Source organism: Chamaea fasciata, unplaced genomic scaffold (genome assembly GCF_029207755.1).
Source record: "Chamaea fasciata isolate MVZ Bird 193981 ecotype frontalis unplaced genomic scaffold, bChaFas1.0.hap1 SCAF_4, whole genome shotgun sequence".
NCBI classification, from domain to species: Eukaryota; Metazoa; Chordata; class Aves; order Passeriformes; family Sylviidae; genus Chamaea; species Chamaea fasciata.
Genome location: NW_027094089.1, coordinates 63,373,299 through 63,386,126, shown reverse-complemented (window position 1 = coordinate 63,386,126; position 12,828 = coordinate 63,373,299). Strand labels below are relative to the sequence as shown.

The following is a 12,828-nucleotide window of genomic DNA, read 5'->3' as shown; positions in this document are numbered from 1 at the left end:
GCTGGTTTGAGAAGGGACATGTGGATGGGCGCCGACAAGTCGCTTCGAAAAGATCAACCGATCTCTCTTCTTAAACAGCAAGCCAAAAACTACAGTTCGGCTCTCTTGTTTTCTTGGTGTCTTTTCTGGCCAAGAGCAGGGATCCGTTCCCGGGAGAGGAGGATGTCCTCATCTTTCGCTGCACCCTCTTTTCATGAAAGGCAGGTATGATTATCTTGCATCCTGCCTGACTTCACTTCGCCTTGAAATTAACAGGGGTGCCAGGAAGTTGTGACTAACAATAGGACTGAAGTAGCAGGTGAAATGGACAGAAGAAAATGAAAAAATATCGAAGAGAGGGAGGAAAGGAGATGATGCGCATCTTCGTGCCGACATTACCTGTCCTAATGCAAGAAACGAGCTAATTCCTCCGCTGAAACCGGCGGACTCTGAGCTAAAGGCTTGCAAGAGGAGGCTGAAGGTGAAAGCTTTTTCCCTGCCCGAAGATACCTCTCTCATCAAGGAGGGAGCATATCTTGACTCTATCAACTAGCCGTCCACCAAGTGCTGCTCGGCTCTGTTTTCCTCAGTGATGCAGCTCTCGATAAACGAAGCTTTTTTTAACCCTCTGACACCAAAGCCCTCTGTAAAAGTAACCTTCACGAAGGCAGGCAGACCGCGGCAGAAGTAGAAGACAGGTATATCTAAATGTAGTGTCCAACAAAGCCAGCGAAAGAAAGGGAAGATAGTCACCCTGCTCCGCCAAAGCCACGGCCATCTTACAAGGGTAGAGCTTTGCCCGAGGACTGAAAGCGTCTGAGGAATGCAACGAGAATTTCTCGAGAGCAACAAAACTTTTTAGTGACTTTTCTGGTTGAAGAAAAAAAGCCTGAGAAACTATGTTGCCGCGTCGGGAGGGTTGCAGAGACAACTCGAGTAAACCCAGGATAGCTGCCAGCTGTTCATCATTACTATAAACATTACCTCTTGAAATTCTGAACTGGCCTGGGTGATGTCGGGCCGATTTCCTGAGGTGTGTTTCTTTGAGTAACTGTCTTAGAAGCTTTAAGGAACAGGTCTCGCTTTCACAAACGTATCGGTGGACCGCAGCCCTGCAGTGATGTTTCCCCATGAACGCGCGTACCAATTGGCTGGCCACTGCCCCGTGCATGCAAGCACTTTTCCTATAGCTTGGGAAGGGCTCCCGTTAAATGCGGGCTCCAACACCCCATCATCTACCAGTAGTCCTACCTTGGAGGCCTACGGGAGCGCAGAGGACAGAGGTGGCAGCACTGCAGCCCTAGGCTTCCTGCAGCGGTGCCCGCCGGACGATGGTACTCATCGAGCTCCCGGCCGACTCCCGTTCCCAACCTTCCCCACGCCTTCCCGGGGAAACAGCGAATTACCACTGCCCCCGAAAGCAGTGGCATTTGGGAAAGGAAAGGAGAGGATTAAACGCAAACAGCCCATTCCGGGTCTCACCGGTCTCCAGGGATGGATCTGTTCTCCCGTGAAAAATAAAATCCGGCTGCAGTAGAAATGAAGAGGGTAAATGTGAGAAAGGGCCAGGCTAAATTCTCACACATGCCCTACGGGGACAAAACGCCGGGTTGCTAACTAGTGAGGTGAAGCAAACAATGACAATGACTTTAAGATCCAGGATTTTAGAGTAGGAGCAGGGCTTTTAAACGGTTAGGACAAGATTCAGTGATAAAACACGAATAAAATGTTTTTTGGGAAAATGTACAGACACATCAGGAAAGACGTTGAAATATCGGGTCTCGCCATGCGGGCAATACGGGAATTAGCTTCCCAAGATGCACGATGTTAATGTTGCTGCCACCATGCCTCCCAGTTTTTCAGAGGAAAGTGGGTGCTTTAGACAATAATTTGAAACTTTTTTTAAAACCACGCGCTTTCTGGGGAAGTTTGGCTTGGCAGAATTGTGGCCACTTATTCTGCTTCTTTACCTTTGATTATGCTTTTCACTTGACTGACCCTGATCAAGTATAAAACCTGTTAAATACACATTACTTGCGAGTGGGTTTAAAATTAGTCTTTTCCTTCGCCCCCTGGCAGAGATGATAAGCACACATTTAAAAGCTTTTTTTTCTTCCCCCACCCCTTCCTCTTCACCACTTCCACCTGCAATGCCTGACTCGGAGACAGACAATCAAGTCTGATGTTCAAACCAACTCCCTCGATGGCAGAAGTGGGGCGCGGGGGGCATCGCGGGCCGGGTTCTGCTCCAGCGCTGCTGCAGCCGCCGTACCTGCGGGGTACCCACCCCCAAGGGATCTGACCCAGAGCAACAGCCTGGAAGGAATGGGCTCAAAAAAGCTCTTCCACATACAGTTTTATATATAGTAAGATTCTTTCAACCTGTTTATTCATTTAGCAATAAAAGTCGGACTAATAATATTAACGCTGACACCTCTTATAGCATCTCGATAATTGTGCTCTGATAAGTGCTGATGTTGAGCAGTGTTTCTTCCAACTCTAGCGGCAGCGAAGCAGGCAATATTTCCTTTTCCTCACTCAAATCTACAGCCTGCTTGCTATAACGCAGTACGTTTGGAGGATAGATATGAATTGTTGCACTGTTCATTGATTCCTACTAATGAGCTGGTCTAAACCAACACTGGCGCTGAGTAGCCCATCTCTAAGCGTCCAGATGATGCTTTGGCTGGTTCTTTACGTGTTTTCTATGAGCCGCATCGTGGCTAGTAGCAAGAATTGACAGTAACGATCAGGAGAAGAGAGCGTAGGATTTTTTGCCTCTCTCTTGTTTTTGTGCTAGGCTTTGCGTAGCTTCTTAAACATAATGACAGGAATGATAAAAAAAATAATTTCAAAGGGGCTGTATTTCCCCCTGGCTGCCTTGCTAACTCGAGGGCCGTATCTCCAGGGCTCTGGACTCGACTTGCCATGGAGACGAGGAAAGACCTCTCCCCGTTTTCCATCTCCCTGTGGTGCAGTCCCTTCGGAGGGCCTTCGCGCCTTCTGCTGTAAGCCGGGCTGTGCGGGAGCAAGGGGTCAAGGAGAAGGAGAATGGATAGTGGGGCTATGAAAGGGGTGGAGGGAAGCTGGAGTGGGAGAGGTGGGAGGAGGAAGCTTTCCTGCTCGGGCCGCTCTTCCCTGCCCTATGGAAAGCACACCTCGGTCTCGTACAGAAGAGTTTCCTTAGCCCCCTGGCTCCACCTCACCCTGATGAGGAGATGTGAGTGAGAGTGGAGTCGGGAGCCGCTTCTCGCTCCTTTTGCATGAGACGCCAAGTCCCCAAGCGGCTGTCATGTGATAGCAAGAGAGCAGGAACTGCGGGGGTCTCGCTGCTCGGGCACCATTACAAAACGGCGCCGGAGCGCACAAGCCCCGCCACCAGCCACAGCGGCCGCCGCCCCGCTCGCCTCCTCTCCCCGCCGACTCCCGGCGCTCGCCACTGCCGCAAACTTTTAAGCGGACACTAGACTGAGCGGTGAGAGGGATCTTTTTATTTCCTTCTTTCCGGTCTGTGCAGACGTCCGAAGTAATTTCATGCTCTCGAGCCCCTGGTGCTTGAGGAGCATCAACTCCAGCCGAGTGTGCCAGACGGCAGGGGAGAAGCCCGGGAGACTCAGCAGCCTCCAGGAGAAAACCGGGACGCCAGCGGGGGCCGACACCTCCTTCTGCCACGTAGCCCCGGAGCCCCCTCGGCCTGGGCGGCAGCTGCCTCTCCCGCAAGTTGAAGGGCGCCGAGGCAAGCGCGTCCCGCGGGGAGAGGCTGCCGGCAGAGGCCGTGCACAGAGCTCGCTGGCCGGCCGCCGGGCGGTCGCAGTCGCGTGTGGCCCGGGCAGGTGGCACCCAGGATGTAGAGGCGGCGGCGGGGCAGGGCAGTGAAGTCCTCGGATGCCAAGCCCGCCGTGCGCGGCATTCAACGGTGCCTAGCCCGGAGCGGCGGTATCGTGCGGCGGCGGGAGTGCTGTGGCGGGGCGGCGATGCCCAGGCCGGGGAAGAGTTCCTACAGCGACCAGAAGCCGCCCTACTCTTACATCTCCCTGACGGCCATGGCCATCCAGCACTCGGCCGAGAAGATGCTGCCTCTGAGCGACATCTACAAGTTCATTATGGAGCGGTTCCCTTACTACCGGGAGCACACCCAGCGTTGGCAGAACTCCCTCCGCCACAATCTCTCCTTCAATGACTGCTTCATCAAGATCCCGCGGCGACCCGACCAGCCGGGCAAAGGCAGCTTCTGGGCGTTGCACCCGGACTGCGGGGACATGTTTGAGAACGGCAGCTTCCTCCGCCGCCGCAAGCGCTTCAAGGTGCTGCGCCCCGAGCATCACCTGCCCGGTGGTGGCGGCGGCGGGGCGGGCGGCGGCGGTCCTGGCAAGCCCCCGGCGCCCACCCCGCACATGCTGCATTACTTCCATCCGCACCCGCCGCCGCCGCCTCCTCCGGGCAAGGTGCCGGGGCTGGCGGGCTCCGACGCGGCCGTGGCTGCGGCCGCGGCCGCGGTGGGAAGGCTGCCGCAGTTCTCGCCCTATGGGAGCAGCCAGCCCTCGGGCTTCAAGCATCCCTTCGCCATCGAAAACATCATCGGCAGAGATTACAAGGGTGTGCTGCAGGCCGGCGGGCTGCCGCTGGCCTCGGTGATGCACCACCTGGGCTACCCGGTGCCCAGCCAGCTCAGCAGCGTGGTGAGCTCTGTGTGGCCGCACGTGGGGGTGATGGACTCCATGGCCGGTGTGCCCGTGTCCCCCGACTACGGCCCCTTCGGCATGCCCGTGAAGGCGCTCTGCCACCCGCCGGCACAGACCATGCCCGCCGTCCCGGTGCCCATCAAACCGGCGCCGGCACTGCCCGCTGCCTCGGCCATCCCTGCTCTGACGGTCGCCGCCTCGCAGATCTGCCCCGCCACTTCCCCGGCTGCCGCATCGCTGCTGGAACAGACCGCGAGCAACAACCCCGAAGGCAAGAGCTCCCTCCACTCCGTCCTGGTGCACTCCTAAAGAGCAGGGGCTCCGGGCGAGAGAGGCCCCCAGGGTCCCGGGGAGAGGACGGGGGGATCCAGGGCACGCGTGCGGAAACGCGATCGATCTCATGACTATACCTCTGCTGGTGTCTGTGTTTATATCGTGTAGATTATTTGAGCGCCAGGTCGCAGGTAAGATCTTTTACCGTCGTTAAATGTCATTAGTGGCGAAGAGGCGATGTGAAAAATCACAGCCGGGGCGGAAGGGGCTGGCTCGGAGGACAGGGCCGAGAGCGAAGTTCTCCCTGCCAGCCTGAGGCACGGGGCGCCCATGCTGTCTGCGCTTCCGCCGAGCCCCTATCCCGGGGCAGTCACCCCGGAGGCCCCATGAAACCCGAGCTTCGAGAGGAGAGGTGCTGCAGTCGGCCGGCGAATAGGGAGAGCAGGATAAAACCCCTGCTGAAGTCTGCTTCTCCCTCTTTCACGACAGACAGGAAAACTCTGCTCCACCGTCCCTGTAGATCTTGCTACGAAAGAGGTGGGCAAAGTGGTTACCTTAGACCCTGGTGAGCTCCGGGGCCCCATGACGTGTAATGCTTGTTGCTTAAAGTAATCGTAAAATATTTCGATTAAGTAGTGGGAATTTAAGTGACAACGGCACTTACGGAGAAGGGTTCCTTTAACTAACGATCGCCTGCGCTTCCCCCTCACACTTTTTATAATCCATCCTACAGTACCTTAGAAGGGACTGAAGCGTGACTTGGCCTCTCAAACTGTTTGTGAGTTTTGTGTCCGAATTCCGTAGTTTCTCATTAAAATAAAAACAGCCCTGCAATTCGTAGATTGTGCTTTTCACATCACCTTTCACTGCTCACAGACACCACTATTTTGTACTTGTTTTGCTTGGCGTTTCTTCCACGTGAGTGTGAACACAAAAACCTGCGGGGGAGGGCGGGGAGTGAAAGAGGTGGGGGAAAAGTGGGGGAAGACAACAGGAAAATTATTTAAAATTTATTCGGGAAAAGCACTTTACTGAAAACAACCTTCCAATAGACGAGAAGTCTATGCAGAGGGATCAGAAGTCAGAGACCAGAAGTCAGAGAGCGACGTGCTGGGCTGATGATTCCCGGCTGGTTTTTGAGTGATTGCTGCCGTACCCTGTCTGCCCTGCTGTACACCAACGCTCATTAAAGCAAATCCATCCATTTGCTTCTGTTGGTGCTGCTATTTAAAATACTAGCCTTTCACATTGGTTAAGAAATCTGTGCTTGTAGCGTAAGTTTTCGCTCCCTCTCCCCAAACTGACAGAAGTATCCAAAAGTTTTCTCGGCGGCAAGACAAGGGGAAGAAAGGAAAAGAAATCTCTTACACGTAAATTGCCTGCTACGGAGGCAGTGCGGTCTCTGCCCGCAGCTCACGGGCGAAGAGCCGGCGTTTGGGTGTGAGAAGAGGGCACTGGCTCGGAACCCGATCCTACTGAATGCAATTGTAGTTTTGCCAGTTTGAACGTGTGCTGGATCGCACCTGCTTCCTTGGTTTTATCCCCTCATGCCGGCGCACCAACACTGCCCCGAGATGCCAGGTGGCAGTCCCCGCCCCTCGGGAAGGATATTCTGGGACAGGCTGACCCTTCTTGGTGCCAGAGAAATTTGCTAGAAATTTGTTTGGCCCTGAGTGCTGTCTGTCTAAAGTTTTCCCCACACACACTCGTGGGATCTGTTCGACCACTAGAAATTCCCCTGGAACTGTTGAATTTCCAGCTGTTGCCTCTCTTCTAGGCGTATTTGCACATTAATTTCAAAAATTACAGAATTTCTAGCACCTAAAAAATACTAATGCTTATGAGATGCATATTGGTATTATGGTTTGTGAATCGGTCTGGAAGGGGAATTGCCTCTAAATTATTGCAACCAGATAAACTGAGCCAAAAGAAAATATTAAAAAACAAACAAATAAACAAAAAAAAAAAAAAGAAAAAAAAAAGAAAAAAGAAAAAGTGCTTCACATTTTTTTTTCTCTGCTGTTTTCCATCTTAGGCAGAGATCCAAGTCGATATTCCCACTGCTAAAACCAAGCTGGTTATAAAAAAAGCAGAAGCATTCTGCCAAGTAAATCATGAATAGCACTAGTTATATATTGGTTCTATATGTATTTAAATATATTCCACTGCTATTGATGTAACTCCTGTGTAGGACTCCAAAGCACATCTTAAGGAACCTTAGGAGTTTCCATCGGTCAAAGGGTTTAGAGGGATGGAGAATCTGGAACAGGAGAAGAGATAATCCTACTGGGAATTATTCAGACGATTTTGGTCAGTTTTAAGATTATGAACGACCTTCTAGATTTCAAAGTGGGAAAACTTTTATTTGGTGTGAGGGGGCTTGTCTGGGTGCCGCGGCAAGGTGCAAGCAGGAGGCTCTCGCCGCCTTTCACATCCGGGCCATCGGGGCAGGTGTATCGAAAACAGTGGCAGGGCGCCCAGTGCAGGAGGTTATCTCGACGGGAGGAAGTCTCTGATCGGAGACAAGAAGGGCCTGAGGGCTGGGCCCTCGCCTATCACCCGGAAGGGACATGCCGGGACAGCGGAGTACAGGGGGATTTGTGGGGTACCGAGCAAATTGCGGGGTGCACAGCAATCTGCACACATGGGCGCTGTGTGTGGCAGGTTTTCCCCACCACAGGGGCTTTGGGGAGTGGGGAGTTTACGCCATGGGTCACTCACCCAGACGGCTTAGTGTGACTCCCAGTGCAGTGGCCTACACTTTGTATGAACTAAAGTAAAGAAGGTGATATTTTCTGTAGCTTGTACAGTGAAAATTTTAGGGTGTTAGAACCTGTTAATTTCATATTATCAGAGGGGAAGGGAAAATTAATTATTGAAGCAATATTTTCTAACTCATTAATATATCTATTTTCCCTTATTCTTAAGTAGTTATCTCTAAACATATCCTTTGCAAAGTTACACAAATTTGTACCAAGAACCAATAATCCCAATACATAAATAAACTCAATTCCAATGCCGCTGAAAACCAGATGATAGAGAAATTAAATAGTATCCGTTCTTCCAAGCTGAAAAGCACCAGGTGTAAACTGGTGAAGGGCAAGATTTTTCACTTGACATGTAAAGTAGGAAAACAGCCTTTGTGCCAACTACTAGATTTTGTCTGTCTGCTAAACCAGTACACCTCATACAGAAACAGCTTGTCTTCAAATGAAAGTGCACATGTGTTCTGCACATGTGTTCTGCACAGAAAAGGCAGCTGAGTCTTTACTGAGTGGGTGCAGGCGTGGTGTTAGTAAGCAGAAGAAACAGATGAAAGGAGGACAAGCAAGCTTAATCTTCATATCATCAGACTGCCAAACGTAGAGAAGTAAAATCTATTACTAGAAGAAGGGAGGCATAAGAAAAGGCATTCATTTCACCCCAGTATGCTTCTGGTTTATTGTGGCAAGCTAATATAGTGATTGTTATTTCTACCCATGGGAAACTATTCCCAACCAAGACATTCCTTTGTGTATTTTAAGTCCATAGGGCATGCAAATCAAGAAAGAAAAGCAAATCCAGTAAGACTCTTAGAATTAACATAGCTTATGGTCTGAATATGATAGCAGTGTTTCAGTGAATATGTTCTGATCTCAGTGATACCTGCTGCACTATGACAACCAGAGTTATAACCGAAATTCTGGACTCCATTGATCCAATTCCGAAGTCTCTTTGGACAAAAATTGATACAGAAAATCTGCTTGGAATTTTGCTGCTGCTGCTTTGCAGTAACAGATTTTTCTCTTTATTGTAAGACTTTATTTTAAATCATTATCCTTCAAGTCTGTTTTAAGATAGAGCCTTCCCTGTAAGTGGTGGAAATATGTAATAGTTTCAGTTTGAAAAGTAAAATTTCACCTCAGCTTCTGGTGTTCTGATGAATATATGGTTAAATTAGTCATCTTTAAATAGACAAACCAGGTTTAATTTTAGACACCTAATGATAAAAACAACAAATTATAGCCTACAGGCCTCTATTTTGGACATATATAAGTATGTAACTCATTTGTTTAAAGAATCAGTGATCCTGCCTCTTTGCTTATACAATGTGGTCACTGGCATAGCCCATGAAGAAAAGCCTAATAGAGCACTCTTCTCAGAGCCCTGGAAGAAAACAAGTTCAAGATTACTTCAGCTCAAAAGGATTCAGATTCCTATCTGTGTATCAAAAAAGGTCAGCTGCAAAATGGCACATGGAGAAAGTTATGTTATACAGCAACAAATGTAAGGCTCATGAAGTGTCAGATGAGACACAGGGCCTGGGTGTGTCTCTACAAAGGCAGAGTCAAAGTGCCATTGGAGAAAACAAATTATGGACAGAAAGATGAAAGTAAGGATAGGAATAAATGGCAAATTTTCAAATCAGAGTGCCACAGGGACAGGTATTGGGTGTTCCAGAAATTCATAAATTTGGTATGCAAAGGTGAGTTTCAGTCAGGAAAGTGACAAATGTTTGCTAATATTAAGTCATTAGGACTGACAAAAAAGAATGGCCATGAGACTGGAGTTGCTGAAAGACATCCACACTGGGTGACAGGATAATAAAATGGAAAGTGAAATTCATTATTGACATATGAAAACTGCTATGCACAGGGAAAATAATTATTGTTTTATATACATAATGTTAGGTCCTAAAGTTTGGATTTTTACAAAGTTATGTTAGATAGCACTAAGAAAATGTTGGTTTATTGGTCATTAGCTGTGAAAACAGAAAAAGCATTGGCAAAAGAACAGAAACACAACAGAAAATACCATGTTCCTCTTTAAATCTAAAGGAAACTGGAATGCACCAGGAAGACCTATGAGTTCCTCACACGTGAAATATACCTGAGGTACATTAAAACTGTCAGGATACAGAGAGAATCAGAGGCAATTATCAAAGGTACATCTTCTGTACATGTAGCAATCCAAAAGTATAAGACTTTTCAGCATGAAAAGCAAGGATATACAGAGATGTATGACACAAATTTACAAAACTGTGAGAGACCTGAAGAAAAAGGCTGAGGCACACTTGCTCATTCTTTCTATTAATACCAGAACTGTGAGTCTTCAGACAGGTTCAAAACAAACAGAAAGATGGGATATTTCACACAGCACACTACTGAATTAATTGTTGCAGGATGTTCAGGCTGTTAAAATTTTACATGCATTTTAAGAACAAGTGGAAAATTCATGTAAGATCACTGAGAATTGATCCACAAGAACTCACTATCTCTTGCTCAGATTTGCTATGCTTATAATATATTTCAGAAAGTATTGTGATATACTTTTCCTGTCCTACTCTTTCTAGAGCATACATTATTAGTTCACTGTTGGATACAGGACACAGGTATAGATGAACATCTGGGTTCACCTATGACAATTGTTCTTTATCAGAGAGGGGATCAGGATTTGTAGCTTCCATTTGTAGCTAAGGGTCCAGAATGAAAGCAATACTTTAATACTATTTACAATATATGAAAGTAGACTGGATGTATGCAGAGATGCATTTGCAAAGAATTCAAACGCCAAAGGTTAACCGCATATGTTCTTTATGAAAAATATTCTAAATGGTTCAGGAATGTACAAATCCCTCATTTCAAGGACAGTGCTGCATTAATTGGAATAATTTGCTTCTTTTCTGGTGAAATCAATTTAAACAATTAAAAAGTTTCTGCATGAGAGACTGAGCCCATTTTTTATATTATGCCAGGATAACCGATATACTAAGCTGCATATAGGCACAGATTTAAATGCTTTCTAAGATGGAGACGCAACTCAGACATCTGTGTCCTGGTACTGTAATAGTGCCAAATCAATGCCATGCATGTCTGAATCCATAGTGTTGTAGGCATTGGCAGAAGTGCCAGTGTATTACTTTTCTCTCTATCTCCTTGTTTAGTTACAGCACCAGGGAAAAGAAGCAGCTTTTTGAAGGAGGAAATAAACAAGTTCTAACAGTGGGAAAAACCAGCTCTAATATTGAGTTTCATAGAGTATTAAAAGACATGTTTTACTGCATTTGACATCCAGAATATACCACAGTAACTTGCAATATTTCTCTAGAATTCACATGGATGCTTAATCTACACTGGAAGAGGTAGTCATTTCCAATGAGACACAAAAATCTGTTTTTAAGGCAAAAGACCTGGGAGAAAGCTGTAAGTTCACACTACATGGACTGCTTTTATTATGTATTACTTATTAAAATAATTATTGAACAATAGATATTAATGGTACAATGATGACCAATGATGACCCAAATTTTTAGGCCAGTGTCATTTTAAAGCAGTCATTTGGAACAGTAAGAACAACTTGATATTCCTTATCAACTAATCATGCCCCTTACTGTCAAAAGGGAGGTATTTGGTAGAACACCAGTAAATAAATTATTAGGCAAAGAGGTCTTCCATGAGTAACGATGTTAATTTTTTATTATTAGTCTTCAATTTACCAAAAAATAGACTTTTAATTCTGTGTACTATACAGCAAAGTCCCAGTGTGGGTCAGGTCTTCCTTTGAGGATGGTCTAAATAATTGGAAGTTCAATCAATTATTAATTATGGATAGAAGTCCATAGAGAAAGAAGGAAAATGTCTTTTCATCTATTGCTTGCACCATGTAACTGCAACTGGAAAATGATAATTTGCTGAAAAAAAATGTAAGAGAAACTTTTTAGTGTATTTGTAGTAGCAATTTGTGTTTTACGAACCTGTTGTTTTATGTGGGATGTGTGATTTGGATCCTGTGTCTTGAAATTAGGGTGCTTTTAATTCCTATGTGGTCTTTTGACTGTGGCTGGTATGAATTTGTACCATAACAGATTAGTAAACATGCAAATTATTGTGATACTTCATATGCTTAATAAAACACATGGTTGAAACTGGTATGTGCTTGCATCTTTTTTAACTGATTATTACTGACTGATTATGAAAAGCTTTCCTGGTACACATAATAAAAAAGGGAATGTAATGTGCTACATTGCTGGTGGATTATTGCTGTACATAATTTTAAAAGTTGAATGGGACTGTTGGCCTAAGACCTCGAAAGAGAATAAATGTATTGCTTCATCAAGTATTTGTGATAAGAGATAAAGGAAAAAAAATCACAAACATACATTTCTTGCAGGCAGGAACCAGAAAACTGTTAAATTCAACCATATTCCTCTGATTCACTGAAAATGAAAATTCGCTCCCTGTTTTGACAGCCATGAAAAGGAGTGGGACCACACTAGTGGCAGTGATCGTAATCAGAGAGGTATCTTCAATGTCCCAGCAGTTTTCTGGAACTCCCGAAAGTGAAGAGTGGGCATTTCTTTTAATTCATGGAAGGAGAAGGCAGAAAGGCATTTATCACTACTGTCAAGGGTGTATCTTTCTTACGCTAACATTTTTGCGAAGGCAGTAGCTGCTACCAAGGTTTCACTCTCTACTCCTGGGGGAAATTGCCTCTTTGGAACAATAGTCTGAACTTTTTGATTCTGATGTCAACAATCCCTGCCCTGGGATTTTTGTGTGCCTTTTAAATTCAGAGCATTATAGCATCATTTACTGTTGCACAATTGATTCAAGAAAAACAAAATCTCTGGCACTTTTGCATCATTTAAGAAGGAAATGTTTAAGTCAAGAAAGAGGTACCAGCACAGACTGAAGTAAATCAATACCATCGTATAGGTGAGAACATCCTAATTGCCTATAAAATATATTATTTTATTTATCATGTTACCAAAAACACTACAAGGTCAGTAAAGATAATTTTCTTTAAATGATCCCCTTCTCCTTTCCTTATATTTTTTTCCCAACAATGTTGTCACAAGAAAACCACCAGATCTGAAATGCCAGAAAACTACACTGAGAATCTAAGGCAAGAATGT

The 12,828-nt window shown here is 46.3% G+C and overlaps 1 protein-coding gene across 1 annotated transcript; it reads left to right on the top strand.

Moving 5' to 3' along the window:
* Window positions 1-3,953: 3,953 nt before the first annotated feature.
* Window positions 3,954-4,970, top strand: FOXB2 (forkhead box B2). The gene has a single exon (XM_066182424.1). It carries the CDS (start codon window positions 3,954-3,956, stop codon window positions 4,968-4,970), a length of 1,017 nt encoding a protein of 338 aa, XP_066038521.1.
* The last annotated feature ends 7,858 nt before the right edge of the window (window positions 4,971-12,828 follow it).